Source organism: Pinus tabuliformis, chromosome 1_2 (genome assembly GCF_031772625.1).
Source record: "Pinus tabuliformis cultivar Carrire ecotype Pingquan chromosome 1_2, CPIR1, whole genome shotgun sequence".
Classification (NCBI taxonomy): domain Eukaryota; kingdom Viridiplantae; phylum Streptophyta; class Pinopsida; order Pinales; family Pinaceae; genus Pinus; species Pinus tabuliformis.
Window position 1 is genome coordinate 39,822,211 of NC_142298.1, and position 16,956 is coordinate 39,839,166.

Sequence of the window (16,956 nt, forward strand, 5' to 3'; positions counted from 1 at the left end):
AAAATGGTGAAAAGACTTCACAAGAGATCAGGTGAGCTCAAGTGTTTGCAACCATCAAAGGAAAAACCAAGGAAGGCTCAGAAATTTGGCTGCAAGCCAAAATTTTGGAGGGTGTTGCAACCACTACAACACATTCTTGCTCCAAAAATCCAAGTATTCCACACCCTCCAATAGTGCTCCAAGAAAGCTCTAAGTCTCCAAGAGTATGAGAGAGAGAGAGAATAATGAGAGAGTTCCAACAATGAACTGACAAAAGGTTACCAATTGATCTTCAGAAGCCTTTTTATGAATGAGGCCTCTATTTTCTTCATTTTCAATTATTTTCCTTCAATTTCCTCCTCACATGCAACGTGTGACCTTTCACCTCCTTTTTCTCCTAATTTTCATTATTTTCATAAATAAATGTACCAAAAATTCCATTTTTCCTTTCCAAAGCCTTAACCATTGCCTTTGCCAATTTCCTTAGCCATTAAACAATCACAAGTGATCCCCATCTCTAGGATTTTGCCCAACATTCAGCTTGGAATAAGTGGCCCATCAACTGTGGTTATTATTTTTCCTTTATTAACTTTTATTACATGGAATTTTCACCAGGGTTATTACAATTAATTATTCCCTTTCATTGTTAAAATTATCTCTTTAGCCCTCTCATTTCATTAACCAAAATAAATCTTGAAATGATTGTCGAACTTTTAATTTTCTCAACCTAAATGAATATTGAACTTATAAACTAAAAAGGACCAAAAATAAAATTATTAAAACAAAAGAAGAAGAGAAGAAGTTAATATCAATCTAATAATGATGACGATTTTCTCTAATTAAAGGAAGGAGTCAACACATGTTCTTCTTTGAGGGTAACATTCTTGAAGAAATATATGAGTACAAGTACCTCGGGATTGATTTCAACAACAAGCTTAATTGGGAGGACTGCAGAAAGAAGATAATTTTAGGAGGGTGGAAATCATTATATGCTCTTCAAAACAAATGTAGAGGGGCAATGTTATGGTATTGGAAAATGTCTAAAGTACTTTTTGGACTCCTAGTTTGTCCAGTGATACTATATGAGTGTGAATTATGGGCTAGCAATAACCCCATATCAAAATGAAACAAATTGAGAAAATCCAAAAACACTTGATCATGGGCAAGTTCAAAATAGAAAGTTTAATTCCTTATGAGATAATGTTGAGTGAAATAGGAGCAAATCCCATCGAAGCAATTGTTGTGGTGCGTCTTATAAGATATCTAAAAAGAATTGAGCAACTGGGAATAGGTAGATGACTTAAATTTATCTTCAATGAAGGCATGAGTGAAAGAAAGAAAACATGGATGAGACAAAACAACAAATGGATGTAAAAATGGGATATCTACCCAATGGTTGTCCCTCAAATAGCGAGTTAAAGGTTTTTGTTATGGAGAAGTTTTGTAAACGTATATGGGGAAAAGAGTTGGGAAGAAAGGAGAAGTATTAGAAGTCTTATGTTGAGGAATTCAACCCCACTTGTGATCTCCAACAAAAAGAGTACATTGGAACGATCATTTCGTGGAGACAAAAAATTCTTATTGCTCAATTAAGAACGAAATCACACTAACTTCAATGTGAAACGGGACGGTGGAAAAGACCTAAAGAAGCTTGGGAAGAACGAGTGTGTACTTTTTGCACTTCTGGGGCAGTGGAATCAGAAAAACATTTCATTTTGCAATGTGGTGCTTTTAAAGACATCAGGGATAGTTATGTCAATATGTTAGCATCAGTCCCTTGACTTTGTCTTTTCAACGAGGGGATTGTTAGAAGGTTGGGCCAACTCATCATCATTTTGAATAAGAAATGGCTGAATTGCAAAAGGTGAAAAACAGGGAGGTTGGGGTCCCCTAGACTATTTTTAGTCCCGTGGACGTTAAAACATCATTCATTCAATCTTATTGAATTAACCACTCAACCAAAAACACAGTGAAATATCAACCAAATGTAAATAATAATGGGAATACAAAGAACAGAAAAATCTTAAAAGTGTTGCACACGATCCTCTACAACAAATTATTGACCTACTACTATGTGTAAATAATGTGGTCTTCGCTAATATTGATTTGCAAAGGCTCCAACCAATATATCTCCAACACTTGAAATGTCTTTTATGCTTATGATTTTTATGATTATTATGCCCTATTAATAAAACCTTTACAACCAAATGATTTAAATGATAAATTGAACCAAATTTTCATCAAAATTGCTGAAACTAATGAACTTCACAAAATTAAGCATAAATCAAGTGAATATATGAAGACTAAAAGTTTTCACGTTTTATTGCTTTGCTTCTGATTATTTTTCAACTTCAATGTTTAACCATGGAACATCAGCAAAAAACGATACAACAGATAGATACCACTCAAAGCCCCAATCAAATCCTTTTATTTGAAGAAATAGAAAATTTATGATTTTAAATAGCCTAAATTAAAGAAGGATGTCATGGGAAAAACCACAAGTTAAACATATTGCGGTAAAAACCATGGTGAATACAATAACTTAAAAAAATATTTTTATCTTATTTTAATGTTTTTTTTGTAAGCTTGGTAGGACTCTTCGATTTTCAAGTTTACATGTCCATTATTCACCCCGCTATGGGGGGAGGGTAGTACAAGATTCGAACCCAAGATCTGCGGTCCGGTGAGACTTCATTCCACGGCGATCACCACTTGAGCTACCCTAGGCGGACTAGTGTATGGTTATTTTTATTTGTATTGTTTATGGTTTTATTACTTTATTTGTATTTGTATTGTTTATTATAATTTTATTTTTATTTTTATGTAATTTGACTCAAAATGTGAAATAGGACACGATAGGATAAGAAAAGACAAGGCATTACAACATCTCTACCATACTAGGCTCAAGAGATACAATAAGATATATATCAATGACTTCCACAAATCTAGATCCTATGAAAGTGAATCTATGACTCGGACATCACATAACTACAACTCATTCTAGGTCCTTTGAAAGTGGATCAACTCATTCTAGATCCTATGAAAGTGGATCTATGACTCTGACATCACATAATTACAATTCATACACATAAGAAACAACAACTTTTAGAATAACACCTTGAAACCCTCACTAACAACATGTAATACACATGACACACATAGAAGCATTACTTCCAATACTTAATAGATATAGAATTTGGATACATCTACACTAATTTTAATATATAAATAATGTAAAAACTATTTAACTTTATAAAAAATATATATATGGTTAGTAAAGTGTAAAAGTTACAATATTTATATTAAAGAATATGGATTAACACAATTTGTTAAAATGCATTATTTTAATGTGAAATGGGCAAAGAAGTCTTACTAAATTCTAAATTCAAATATAGTATGCTAGTGGATTCCATATTGCTATTATGAACCGTCATTTAAAAAAGGGCATCACAACATTTATAAATAAAGAAAAACAAAAAGCGCACACATACGCAAAACCTAGAGATGTTATAGTCGATGAAAGCAAGTTCAAAACGCCTCTCCAAAAATTTATTATGCATCACACTTCATGGCGCGACGGGAGGAACGAAGCAGACCACATTCTTTAAGAGGATCTTAATCATCACATGAATTACATCCTCTTGACTGCACGTTAGTCAAAGCTACATTTGCATTACATGTATATACTGAGCGTGGGGTATATGAACTTTATTCATATGACTAAAATTCCCGTCTTTCTCGTGGTGCTGCGAGTCAGGGTACGAGGCCAGGAGCGAGATTTATAGCCGATATGGATTCCTGGCATGGTAGGTCCTGAATTTATTTTGTTTGTGTTCTTGAATTTTCACCAGTGGGGAAGCTCCGTAGATTTGTTGATTTTTTCAGTGTTTTGGATGATTACAATTCAGATATGTTCAAGGTAGGGGAACCCAACTTAGACGTGGGTGTATGTTTGGTAAAGCTGGTGTATGTTTGGTAAAGCTGCAGGCTTTTGTTCTGTTTTTAATTCCATGATCAGATTGGGAAAGATATATGTTTTTTAAGAGGAATATGGTATGCTATTATTGGTTATTTTGCTAAAAGCAAAGATGATTGTTGGATATTGTGGATAATTATAGTTTACTGGATTTTTGTTTACAATGGAGGGAAGAGTAGGGTTTGGATTTAAATTGTAGAAGGGTTTGAAGGTTGTTTTCGGTTCAAAATGGGGTATTTGGAAATGTGAGTTTAGGGGATCGATTTGGGCTGCATAGGGTTTGTTGAAATGGGGCAGGAGGGCATTCGAATAACTGAAAGCAATGGATGGGTAAACAGAATGTGTGCTGCAACCTTGTTGCATGATTTACCTGATGATGTCTTGGCTCTTGTGTCGGAATCTCTGCAACCCAGAGACTTGTGTAACATGAGCATTTCCTGCAAGAAGTTAAATGTGTTGTCCAACTCCGAGAAAATCTGGTGGCAGCAGTGCCTGCAGGTGACCGATGTTGGTCCTGCGAATTTGCAGGCCTGGCGCAATGCGGTGTCCTCTTACAAAGTTCTTTGTAGGTTTCTTCTCTGTGTTAAATCTCTGTTGGGAATTTGGGTACATCAGAATCCTGAGCTGGGAAATATGGTGTATGTTATGTGGGGGTTTATGTCAGTTGTCGGATGTAGAATTATCCCTCAAGAGCTTGGTCCTCAAGGATTTGATAGTGGTCTGCTTTGGGCACCAGTGTTTGAGGTCATCGGCAACTGGGATGGTTCTCTGGTCTTCTTCCTGCATGGCAAGGAGAGAGAAAAGGACTATTGTTATCCCGGTTCTCTGAAACCTGCAAGGGAGGATTGCAATGTGCTTCTGCTTGAGGTTGAACCAAAGCGGCAGTCAACTGCAACACAAGATCAACAGATGACATCGGATGAAGGGACAAAATATTTAACCCCAGAGATTGGAACATCAGCATCAGGTGGGGGAAGCTTTAGAAGGACACCCAGATTAGAATCCAGGGGCTTACTGCGGCAGACGAGCAGCAAAGCTGAGCTAAATCAGTTTGGTCGCATGGGTTTCGGAGACAGGCGTAGATTGCTGGAGCTTGTTGCCCATCGGGTGCGCTTGAAATTGCCTCCTTTTGCAAGTGGTCCTTTGTTTCCCAGAGCAGGATGTGGCACTTCTGAACATGAGCATGTTTATACATCAGACAAGGAAAGTATGCAGAAAGAGTTGCTGCTGTTGTCTGAACGGAGATCGCTTCTGATTTGGATGTGTGAGCATGGAGATCCTGGTGGGAAGAAACCAATTTATGGATCACACAGTGATGGTATCCAGTCAGAGAGTGCTCTGAAATTTCTTTGTAATGTATCGGAATCCCAAGAACTACGTTTAGCTAAAGAGAGTGCAGGATTGGATACAACCAAAGGAAAGAATATCTTAGAAGGTGCGAGCAAATCAAGTGTGAAATCTACCAACACCAATAAGCAATCAACAAAGAAACAAAGCTTTGCCAGATTAGTTAAGGAGAGAATGAAGCAGATTATTGGTATGGGTGCAGCTTTACATTATGGTGAAAAGGGGCATTCATCTTCTTGTGGAGATAATAAGCGGGTGCACCTGCAAGATTTCTTGAGACTAGGTGATACTGTAGGGCTTTGTCTTCACCCCACCAGTTTCAAGCTAGCTATGTATCGTGCATGGCCGATTATGCATGACAATCGATTTGCCTTGTACAAAATGCCTGAACAGAAATGTGAAAAGGGTAGAGAACATGCGGGTCTCTGGGCTGGCACTTTCGGATGGCCACCGGGCCGACCGCCTGAAGATAAACCAGGGAAGGCTTTGTTTTTCCTGCTGCTCTCTTACGTAGATACAGAGGAAGGGCAGCTTTTGATTGCTACCAAGATACTTGAGGGCACCCATTATGTTCTTCATCCTAATGGCTCGGCAATGTTTACAGCCAGGGTGAATGAGGATTCTTCAGAAACCTTTCCCTGGGAAACTGACAGGGATTCCACTCCAGTAGAAATTAGTCATGCATACCAGGGAGAGGGCATAGCTAATGGATATGGATTCCGGTACCCTGGTTCAAAGCCAGGGGATTTGTTTGTGTCTCGGAAAGGTTTTCTAGCATTCGTGTGGAGAGAATCCAGAGCAGTATTGACCCTCCAGAGAATGGACTTGCAGGCATTGCTAAAGAAAGGAGAGAGAGTGGCAGCATTACCTCCAATTGCAAACTTTGCTTATCTCACTAAATCTTATTCAAATGTGTTTGCGGGCTTCACTGGGCTACCTTCTGTGTCTTTAGCAAGGTAAAAATATACCACCCACCCTCTCCCCCCCCCCCCCCTGGTATGTAGCTCAATTAGTTGCAATGGAACTGCAAATTGCTGCTCTTTGCTCCAGGAAGTTATGAATCTTGATATTTTTCTAGTACTTAGTTCTTAGTAGTATTATGAATAAATTTAAGTGGTTATAGGAAAAAACAAGTTGCTGTAGCCACGCTATCATTTTTCAGATCTAATTATTTATCTTGTATGTCAATGATTTGCCAAATTTCTCAATGATATTTTTCCAAAAAGAAGCTCATATAATCCGTTATCACGATGTACCTTGCACAAAGGGGACCCAAAGGAGAATATGGGATTTCACTGTTCAGGTTTTCTACTGAAAGAGATTGAATATTTATCCTTTATTAATAAAAATTAGCAAGTCCGATCTTTACTTCTATTTCTGTTTTATCTCCTTGGCAATGGACAAATAACTTACTGGAAAGATTACTTGTCTTATCTAGTGGTCAGGGGCTATCTTGTGATTCCTTTACCCTATCTGTTTTTTGTTCCCATCTTGTAAAATGGAAGTTGCAGATTAGGTGCATGTATATTTCAACCATTTTGTACAGATCACTGTTTCTATGCATAATATTTTGCAAGCAATGTTTTCAATACATTTGCTTGAAACCAGGTTGTACTTGATAGATTAAAGAAATAATTTCTGGTTGTTTCTATTCGTTATACACTCTTTTCCAGATATTAAAGTTAAAAGAAGATATTACAGCATGAGTTTGCAGTTAGACATTCCAGATCTCATTTTCAGATGAGGTGAGAAGTCGTTTTTTCCCTTTGTTTTTAGTGTCTTTGAATTTGAAAGGGTTTGGATTTTTAATTGGTTATTTGAACAATGTAGACTTTGGTCTGCTGTTCTTAGCAGTGATATTAGCTAGTGGTAGTAAAAACTATTATTTCTCATATTTTTGGTACCAGCCCGATTACAAATTGTTGTCATCTCCTCTTCAAAAATTTAAACTTCACATACTTAAAAGAGCTTCAAGTCAGAGGCAGTGCTTCTGCAGAATTCTATGGTATTAGTGAAATTGTAAGTGGATAGATGTGATAATTGAAAAGTTATAGGCAGCTGGCATGCACTTAACTATTTTCTTGTGAATCATACCATACCACTTCCAGTATCATGAAAACTATGTTTCACTTATTACTACAATGTTGATACAGGGCTATAAACTTGCAGCCATTTCTCCTTAGGAATCTTGAGCCACTGTAGAGCTTCTTGGGTTAGAAGCATATCAGTAATGAGCATTGTCATACCTTTGATGAAGACATGTATAATTCACCTTCGTGGTAATGTACTTCCATACTCTAATCATTGATAAAATAATTCTTATTGTGTAAGGGATTGCATTTTACAACCTAGTGCTTTAGCTCATTGAGACAAATTGTTTCATAAATCTCAAAATCTTCACCTATAGTTTTTAGAAATCTTGATAAGCGTCCAACCTTGCTTGCAGGCACAATTCCAAACTATCAACCACAAGCACCTTAGCATTTGCTTGAATCGATAGTGTGCGACTATTTACTTGAATCCATAGGGTGCAACCCTTTAGTCGAACATATGATGTTACCATTGTGCTCTCTTGAGCCTTCATTATCCTTCTTTTCATGCTTGATTGAGCCTTCATTATCCTTCTTTTCATGCTTGATTGTAGTATCGATTATTGTGAATTAACGGTAAAAACTTGTGCAATAAAGACTCACTTTTGCAATAATAGTCGATCAATAATTTTTCCTATTACTTGAAGGTTAATCGGATTAGGTATGATTACCATCCTTGGCCCATAGATGTTGTTCCTCATAGTGACATACGAAGATGCCTTTACACTATGGTCTTTGGATTTACGAAGATGCCATCACACTATAGTCTTTGGATTTTAGAGCTAGCTTAGTCCTTTTTGTTTTTTTGGATTTTAAAGCGAGCTTAGTCTTTTTTTTTCACATTAAAGTTTGAAAATTACTTGCATGACTTTCATTATAATAATGCATTGTGCACGCCATCACAATTGCCATTAGAAAAGAGAAGAAGCATTTAATTCAAAAATAGGGTTGTTTTAAGCCAAAACACTCAAGAGCATAGAGTTACAAGAGACAAAGTTTCAAAGTTCAAAATGTCACAAGCCTACAATGTGATAGATACATAATACATAATAATTGACGCCTACAATAAAAAAAGGCCCCAAAGAATGGCAACAAGAGGCTCATTAGTTGATAAATCTTGTCCATATCTAGTCTTAGGAGGCTTCAAATTTTTTGAGATAGCAAGGGCTAGTTTCAAACATTTCTTTTTGTGTGCGGGAAGGCCAAGAGGCATACTACACACTCACGCCCACCTCTCTTTGATCAATTTGCCAACTTAGTGGTGACACTCTGCAGTTACTATGTTGAAGCAATCTAGGAAGGGCCAAGTGGCTTGACTCATTGTGCAAGGAGCTAAATTGAATTCAATAGCTTATGATAACATATCCCTAGGAGAGTAATGTTCCTAGCAATAAACATTGAAAGGTATGAATGGTGAGGAGTTCTTGCCCATGCCTAATTTATATCTTTCCAAAAAAGAGATGCTTAGGTTTTTTGCTCACCACACCGTGGGCACTATTAGGCAAACATTGATTTCTTTGGTTCTAGGAATGATTTCCAAAGGTTTCCCACCTTTTCTTGGACTTAACCCACTAGACGTTGTTGAGCCAATATTCAATCTTTGGCTTTGAACATAAACTGTTGTAGCCAACGCCAAGCGTGTACTTTGTGAATGTTGTCACCCTCCCCTTTTGCAATCCCTTAACTCAACCCACAGACCATGCAAGCCCAATTCGAGGACAAGATCCTTAGGCACCAAGCATTGCAGCCTCTCTACTACAAATTTGTCAATACAAGCTAGTTGAACTTATATGTTACCTTTGTCCAAAGCTACCATGCTTAAGTTCGAGTATCAAACAAGGTGTTGGCCCAATGAATGACTTTCAAGTAGAGAAATAAGTGTTTTAACTAAAGGTTTACCCGGGGACCACCATAAACAATGGTTGTTAAGGAAATACTTGTTTGGAGAGAGAGTTCACTTTTAGGAAGGAAATGTTTGATGACCTTCTTAGCATTCCAAATGCTTTGGATAATAAAAGGCCCAAATATGTAGACTTTATCAAGTGATTGAAAGAGTCTACAAAGGGATTCCTGCCACCCTTTTTACCTAGAGGAAGTCTTCGGCTCATGCAATGTGTTTCAACTTGACTATATGTTAAGCATAAAACCCTTTGTTAAATATTTCTAGTGTTATATTAGTAGGTTGGTGAGAACTTTTCATTGTATCCTTTGTCTCTTATATATGTACCAATGAGACCTAGTTTTAGGATCATCTCATCTTGTCTTGTACATTGTATTCATTGTAAAATGAGATTTCTTTGTCAAAGTGGTTGTATTTATTCACTTTTTATCATTTTCAAGGATTTTGTTTCATAACATTTGGTATTAAAACTATGATCATAGTTTTGCTTCTTCAATCAAGTCATCATGACATTTTCACTATATTTTTTCCTTTTCATTTTTGGAACCTTAGACAATAAAAATTTCGGGAGATTGAAGCAAAATATCAAGGCACAAGCAATCAAAATTTCAAGTTATGGTTCATTATTTTGGAGATATAGCCTATGAAATATTAGGGTTTGTGACTAATTATAAATTCAACTTTAAACAAGTTATTTAAACATTTTTGCTACAATTGTTTTTGGGAAGGTTTCACATTAAAATTTTGTCGGTTAGAGGAGCAATATCATAGTACAAGTAGTTCAAGTTTTCATTTTGGTTTAGTATATTTTTGGAGATATAGTCCATGGGTGGTAGGGTTTGTCACTAATACTGAACTCAATTTTAAAATAGTCATCTTGAAATTTGTGCTATAATATTTTTTTGGTGAAGTTTTAAACCCATTTGTTTTTGTTAGAATTTTGAGATGACATTGTTAAGTATATGTGGAAAGATTTTAAATTTGATTCCTTATATTTTATGAGATATATGTTGTAGAAAATTAAGGCTTTTGATGAATCTCAAAATTAATTTTAAACAAATCATTTGACATTTTTGCTATAATAGTTTTTAAGCGAATTTCTAAACTGTGAAAATTTTATCGGTTTTAAGAAATATCATGGTGTCGCATGTCAAAATTCCAAACTTAGAAGGACTAAAATTTCAAAGATATACCAAGGCAAATGTTAGTCATTCAGACAATGTTCAAATTAAGATTTTAAAGTTATGCCAATTGGCATAAATTTTGATTGGAACAATGTCCAAATTAAGATTTTAAAGTTATGCCAATTGGCATTAATTTTGATTGGAAGATCCATTTTTGGGTGACTAAATATTATGATAAACAAGAGTACAATTATTATTTTCTCACATGCCAAAGGGTTTTACAAGAAAAATTATTCTTCATAAAAACTCAAAGATGACATCCTAAGAAAGTGAAGACTCAAAATACATGTTCACCCATTTAAAAAAATCCATGTTGATGAAATGAGTCAAAGTATGTTGAAACAAGTGGATTTATTATGCTCGCATGAAGTCCTTCAAAAGGAAATAGAAAACAAAATGTACCTTTTAAATAAGGATGAAACACAAAAAACAAGATAAATGAAATGGAAAAGAACATGGATAAGCAAACAAATGAAAATGAAGAAATAAAATCCATGAAGGAATAAACACAAAAATTTGTCAAGGTAGAAATATAAAAATCCATGAATTCCATGGAAAATCTTTTTTTGAAAGAGGCTCCCTAAAAATGTTATGGAGATCTAAGAAAATCATGAAAATAAAGAAAATAATTGTGTTGAAACTTAATCACATCCGATCATACAAATATTCACTAGAGGAAATTTTAGTTTGAAAGTGGTTTTTTAAAGAAAAATAATAAAACAATAGTTAAATAATAAAATAAGAGTTATGAATTTTGGAGGGAGCTTTGTTTTGTTTGTTTTTTTTAATTATTATTTATTTATTTTTTTGGCTTATCTCTTTATAGATTTATTCAAATTTCAAGTGTAGACGCTCGAGTACCAATTATGCATACTTTCGAGAACACATTGATAAAAATTAAAAATACATTAGAAAAACATGTTCAACATGTTTTTTTAATGTATTTTCAATTTTATTAATGTGGGTCTTCTCAAAAGTATGCATAATGAGTACTCGTTGGATTTGAAATTTAATAGTGTCTCACTAGTGTCTACACTCAAAATTTGAGTAAACCTATAAAGAGATAAACAAAAAATACAACTAATTTTTTTATTTTTTATTTTTATTTTTTTTCCAAAATATTTACATTTACCTTTTTTTAAATTTAAATGATTTTGATTGGTTTATGTTTTATGACATGGAATTTACATGAAAATATCATGGGCATTTTTAGGCTAGAATTTCTTCTAATGGAATCACATGATCATGGTCATTCACCACTTTTGGATTTGCATCACTAGAAGTTCAACTCGGCACTAAGAAAATACATTGCGAAGATCAATATAAGGAAGTTTGATGATAAAAATCCTATAACATGGATGTTTTAGATGAAGCAAATATTTGATCTACACCAAGTATTAACCTTACAAAATGTAACAGTGATTATATTTTTCTATTTACAACAAGATCAATATCTTATGGTATCAATGGATTTGTGAAAGGAAAAGTGTTTCTATTATATTTTGGTCCATTTTCATAGAGGAATTGATAGCACATAATGGAGATATTAAAAACATTATATTCTTTCATCATTTAGTAAACGTTAGGTAAATAAATCCAATTATGAAGTGCATTCAACAATTTTAAATTTTGAGTCTTAGGGTTAAGAACATTGTAGAGAACAATTTGTTAGATCTCTTTATATAACTTTAAAGGAAAACATCCAACTTGAGAGCATGCATTCAATCTGGCAATGAAAGCTGAGAGTCAAAATATGGCTATTACAAGAGTGAACAACAACTATAGAGAACATCGTACTCCCTCTTAACTTCACTCAACCAACAAGGTTGACACCTTAGCAAATAGATGAAAAGATAACAAAGGGATTATGTTTTAATTGTGATAGCAAGTAAAGTAAAGGGCATAAATGTTGTGAGAAGCAATCATTCTACTTAGATTGTGAAGAGGAAGAAGATAATTGGAACTATCACAAAATCTAGAATTATAAGAGACTACTCCAACAATCTCTTGTCATGCATTGGTCTACATCAATACTGCATAAACCATCAAGATGGAAGAATATATCACAAATAAAAAGTAAACGTTGCTTGATTCAGGTAGTAGCCATAACTTTATCAATTACAAATCAACAAAACTTCTCATATTCTTTGTATTTCCAACACCAAAATTCCAAATAATGATTGTAGATGGAGGTACCATAAATTATTTAGGGAAGTGCCATAGTATTAAGCTGAATATGGTGTAATATTTATTGGATAGTCTCATGATTGCAGTCTAAATGGTTTGGTGCTGCTACTGTATTACGGGTCCAGTGGTTATAATAATTGGGAATAGTGGCTTTCAATTTTCAAAATTTTTCATGAGATTTTCCTTAGGATGCAAGAAAATTGAGCTTATAAGCATCCTAAGCACTGTTGGGTTGTGTTATATTCTTTCCACGACTAGCCCACGTAGTTAACCGGGGGGTTAGAAGGGAGGCAGAACCCCCCCTTCGTTGCCCCGATTGCGTAGCAGGGGGAGTCACACGGGGTTTGAGGGGTGCATGTAATTGTACTCTATAGGTTGCACCTGGAAAATTTTGGTTTTGGACCCTATATTAGGTTGGGTGGACCTACCTATGGTTTTGTGCATGGTTTTCGCACATGGTTTTGGATGCGATGGTTTTTGGTCCATAGTTTTGGACGCGATGGTTTTCGGTCCATGGTATCAGATGCTTCGACATGTATAAATATGTATTGTAACATTGAAAGCAACATAATGAAAAATCAAGCTAGTAGTCCTGGTTTTGGGATCCAGGGGAAGATCTCCGTGTATATGTGTTTTATGTGTTATGCTCTCGCATTGTTTATTTTCTGTGTTTTAGAATTTGTATGCAGGTAATTTCTGTACGGGGTTAAAACCTACATTTGGTATCAGAGCTGTTTTGGTTTCAAGGGAACTCTTTTGTTGCTGAGGGGTTTCACTCGGACCTGTGGTAGACACTGTTCAGTGGGAGATTTGCGGGATCGATTCTGGTGGTGAAAGAAGATGGCGAGCAGTGGAAAGATAAAGATCGAGAAATTTAATGGTCAGAGTTTTGAGTTATGGAAACTCAAGATGGAGGATCTGTTGGTGGATAAAGATCAGTGGATCGCAGTAGATCCAGGTACTAAACCAACGAGAGTGTCCGATGAAGAATGGAAGAAGTTGGATCAAAAGGCAAAGAGCACAATATGATTGTGTGTCTCAGATTCAGTGTTTTTGAATATATCAGGGGAAGCTACGACGAAGGCTTTGTGGGACAAGTTAGGGACTTTATACCAATCTAAGTCTCTGGTGAATAAATTGTTCCTACGGAAAAAACTGTATAACCTGAGGATGAAAGATGGAGACTCGGTGACAGAGCATCTGAACGCATTTAATACTGTGATAAGTCAGTTATCATTTGTTGATATTAAAATTTCAGATAAAAATAAGTGCATCAGTGTGTTGTGTTCTCTACCAAATTCGTGGGATAGTCTGGTTATATCAATAGGTAGCAATGCAACTGCCTTGCAGTGTGATGAAATAGTCTCATCTTCGCTGACGGGGGAAATGAGACAGAAAAATATGGAGAGCCAGAATGGTGATTCTTTATTTGTACGAGGACGGTTCCAGAACAGAAACAAAAATAAGTCATCGAGTGGGAGGTGTAAATCTAGAGGGAGATCTAAATCTCCAGGAAAACTGGTAAAGGTGGTGTGCTGGAAATGCGGAAAGGAAGAGCACTACAAAAGGGACTGTAAATCTAAAGCTCTTGATAAAGGAAAGGGATCTGATGATGCTCCTTTTACAGAGGCGAAAACCACCTCAGATGAAGGTGGGGATGTGTACTTGGCTTCTTCAAGTACACATGTAGATCACGAGGCATGGTTGATTGACTCAGGTGCATCTTTTCACTTCACTCCCCATAGAGAGTGGTTCTGCGAGTATGAGAAATATGATGGTAGTGATGTCTTCTTGGGGGATGACAGGAAGACTAGAATCGTTGGTCGCGGAAAAGTAAAGTTGAAGTTGCAAGGTGGAAGGGTTAGAACACTTTCGGGTGTTCTGCATATTCCTGCATTAGCCAGAAATTTGATTTCTGTAAGCAAGCTAGATGATGCAGGGGTAAAAACAGTGACCGATAAGGATACCTGCAAGATGGTTCGAGGAGCACTAGTATTAATGCGGGGAGTTCGGATTGGAACTCTACACAAGCTGCAAGGTAGCACTATTGTTGATGGATGCAACAGCTCTGTGGTTCCTGAAACTGGAGTAGAAAAGCTAGTGGTATCTGGAGAGAAGACCATGCTGTGGCATCAAAGGCTTAGACATATTGGAGAGGAGGGCCTTCGAATACTTCATGGTAAAGGTATGGTAGAAGGTATGAGTAATAGCTCTCTGGATTTTGATTTCTGTGAAAATTGTGTATATGGGAAGCAGAATCGGGTGAGTTTCCCCTCTGGTGGTAAGAGGGCGAAACAGATATTAGAATTTGTGCATAGTGATGTGTTTGGACCTGTGAAGGTTCCATCATTGGGTAAGTCTGTGTACTATGTATCATTTATAGATGATTTCTCAAGGGATACATGGATATATTTCCTTAAGAAGAAATCTGAAGTCTTTGATAGGTTTAAAGAATTTAAGGCTCTGGTGGAAAACCAGACAGAGAAGAAGATAAAGGTGTTGAGGATAGATAACGGTGGAGAGTTTTGCAGTAAGGAATTTGAAGAATTCTGTAAGAAGTGTGGGATAGCACGACAGAAGACTACTCCATACACACCTGAGCAAAATGGAGTTGCAGAAAGAATTAATAAGATGTTGATGGAAAGGGCAAGAAGCATCCTCAGTGGTGCCGGGTTAGGACAAGAATTCTAGGAAGAGGCGATGGAGACAACATGTTACTTGGTCAATAGATCACTTTCATCAGCGTTGGAGGATAAAACTCCACAAGAGGTACGAATTGGTAAAAAACCCTGTCTTTCACATCCGAGAGTATTTGGATGTGATGCATATGTACATGTTCCAAAGGAGAAATGAACCAAGTTGGATAGTAAATCTGAAAAGTGCATCTTTATTGAGTATAAGGATGGTTTAAAGAGTTATAAGCTTTGGAACCCAATAACAAGGAAGGTTGTATACAATCGAGATGTGGTGTTCAGAGAGGTAAACAATGTTATTAAACATGAAGTCCAACCAAAGGAACCTGAGAAGATAGAGTTTGAGCTAAAGGAGGAAGAATTCGACTCTACAGCAGAGGAGGAATCAGAAGATGAAGAGCCACAAACTCTGGGTGTGAGAAGATCAGTTTGAGAAAAAAGGCAGTCAGAAAGGTATAGTCCATCTGCTTTCTATTCAAATTTTGCTTTATCTATTACTGATGATGATCCCAGAACTGTGAAGGAAGAAGTAGATTCAGAGGATGGAAAACCCTAGAAAGAGGCTATGGTTGATGAAATGACATCTTTGCACAAAAATGAGGCTTGGGATCTAGTGGAGTTTCCGGCTAGAAGGAAACCCATTGGCAGCGAATGGGTGTTCAAAAAGAAGACAAATGCAGAAGGAAAGGTGGAGAAATACAAAGCTAAGTTGGTAGCAAAAGGTTATTCCCAGGTGCCGGGAATTGATTTTGGTGATATTTTTCTCCTGTTGCCATGGTAACTTTATCAGATTACTTTTATTTGTTGCTGCTGCTTTTGATTTTGAGGTAGAACAGATGGATGTGAAGACAACATTTCTTCACGGGTATCTGGAAGAGGAAATCTACATGAAGCAACTTGAAGGCTTTGCGGTGAAGGGTAAAAAAACACTGGTATGCAAGTTAAAGAAGTCTCTATATGGGTTAAAACAGTCACCAAGGATGTGGTATCAGAAATTTGATACATTTATACGGGGACTTGGCTTCACCAGAAGCAAAGCAGTTCATTGTGTGTATTTTAAATTAATTGGTGATCGTGTTATTTATCTGGTCCTGTATGTGGATGATATGTTGCTGGTTGGAAATGACAAAGAAATTATCCAGGATTTGAAGACCCATTTGTCCTCAAATTTGACATGAAAAATCTTGGTGTTGCAAACTATATTTTGGGCATGGAAATTAAAAGAGATCAGACAAAGAGGAAGCTCTAGTTAAACCAGAAGAAGCATGTCGAGACAATATTGCAGAGGTTTAATATGCAAGATAGTAAATCGGTGAAGGTTCCGATTCCTGTAGGTGTAAAGTTATCTGCTGAACAGTGTCCCAAGACACAAGAAGAGTAAGAGGACATGTCCCGTGTTCCATATGCAAGTGCAGTCGGTAGCATGATATATGCGATGGTCTGTACTAGACCAAACATTGCACATGAAGTGGGAGTATTGAGCAAGTTTATGTCAAAACCAGGGAAGGAGCACTGGACAACAGTGAAGCAGGTTTTCAGGTATTTGCATGGCACTAGTGATTATGGTTTGTGCTACCAAGGAAGACCAGGATTGGACATA

The 16,956-nt window shown here is 36.4% G+C and overlaps 1 protein-coding gene across 1 annotated transcript; it reads left to right on the forward strand.

Annotated features, from left to right (window-relative positions):
- The first annotated feature begins 3,494 nt into the window (after window positions 1-3,494).
- On the forward strand, window positions 3,495-6,676 carry LOC149204299 (F-box protein At5g39450-like). The gene is made up of 2 exons (XM_089394683.1): window positions 3,495-3,785; window positions 3,888-6,676. The coding sequence occupies exon 2, from the start codon at window positions 4,244-4,246 to the stop codon at window positions 6,260-6,262; it is 2,019 nt and encodes a 672-aa protein (XP_089250809.1). The 5' UTR covers window positions 3,495-3,785; window positions 3,888-4,243; the 3' UTR covers window positions 6,263-6,676.
- The last annotated feature ends 10,280 nt before the right edge of the window (window positions 6,677-16,956 follow it).

Bases quoted from the DNA above. Each gene is read 5' to 3' on its own strand.
- LOC149204299 (XM_089394683.1), top strand. From the start codon at position 4,244: ATGGGGCAGGAGGGCATTCGAATAACTGAAAGCAATGGATGGGTAAAC.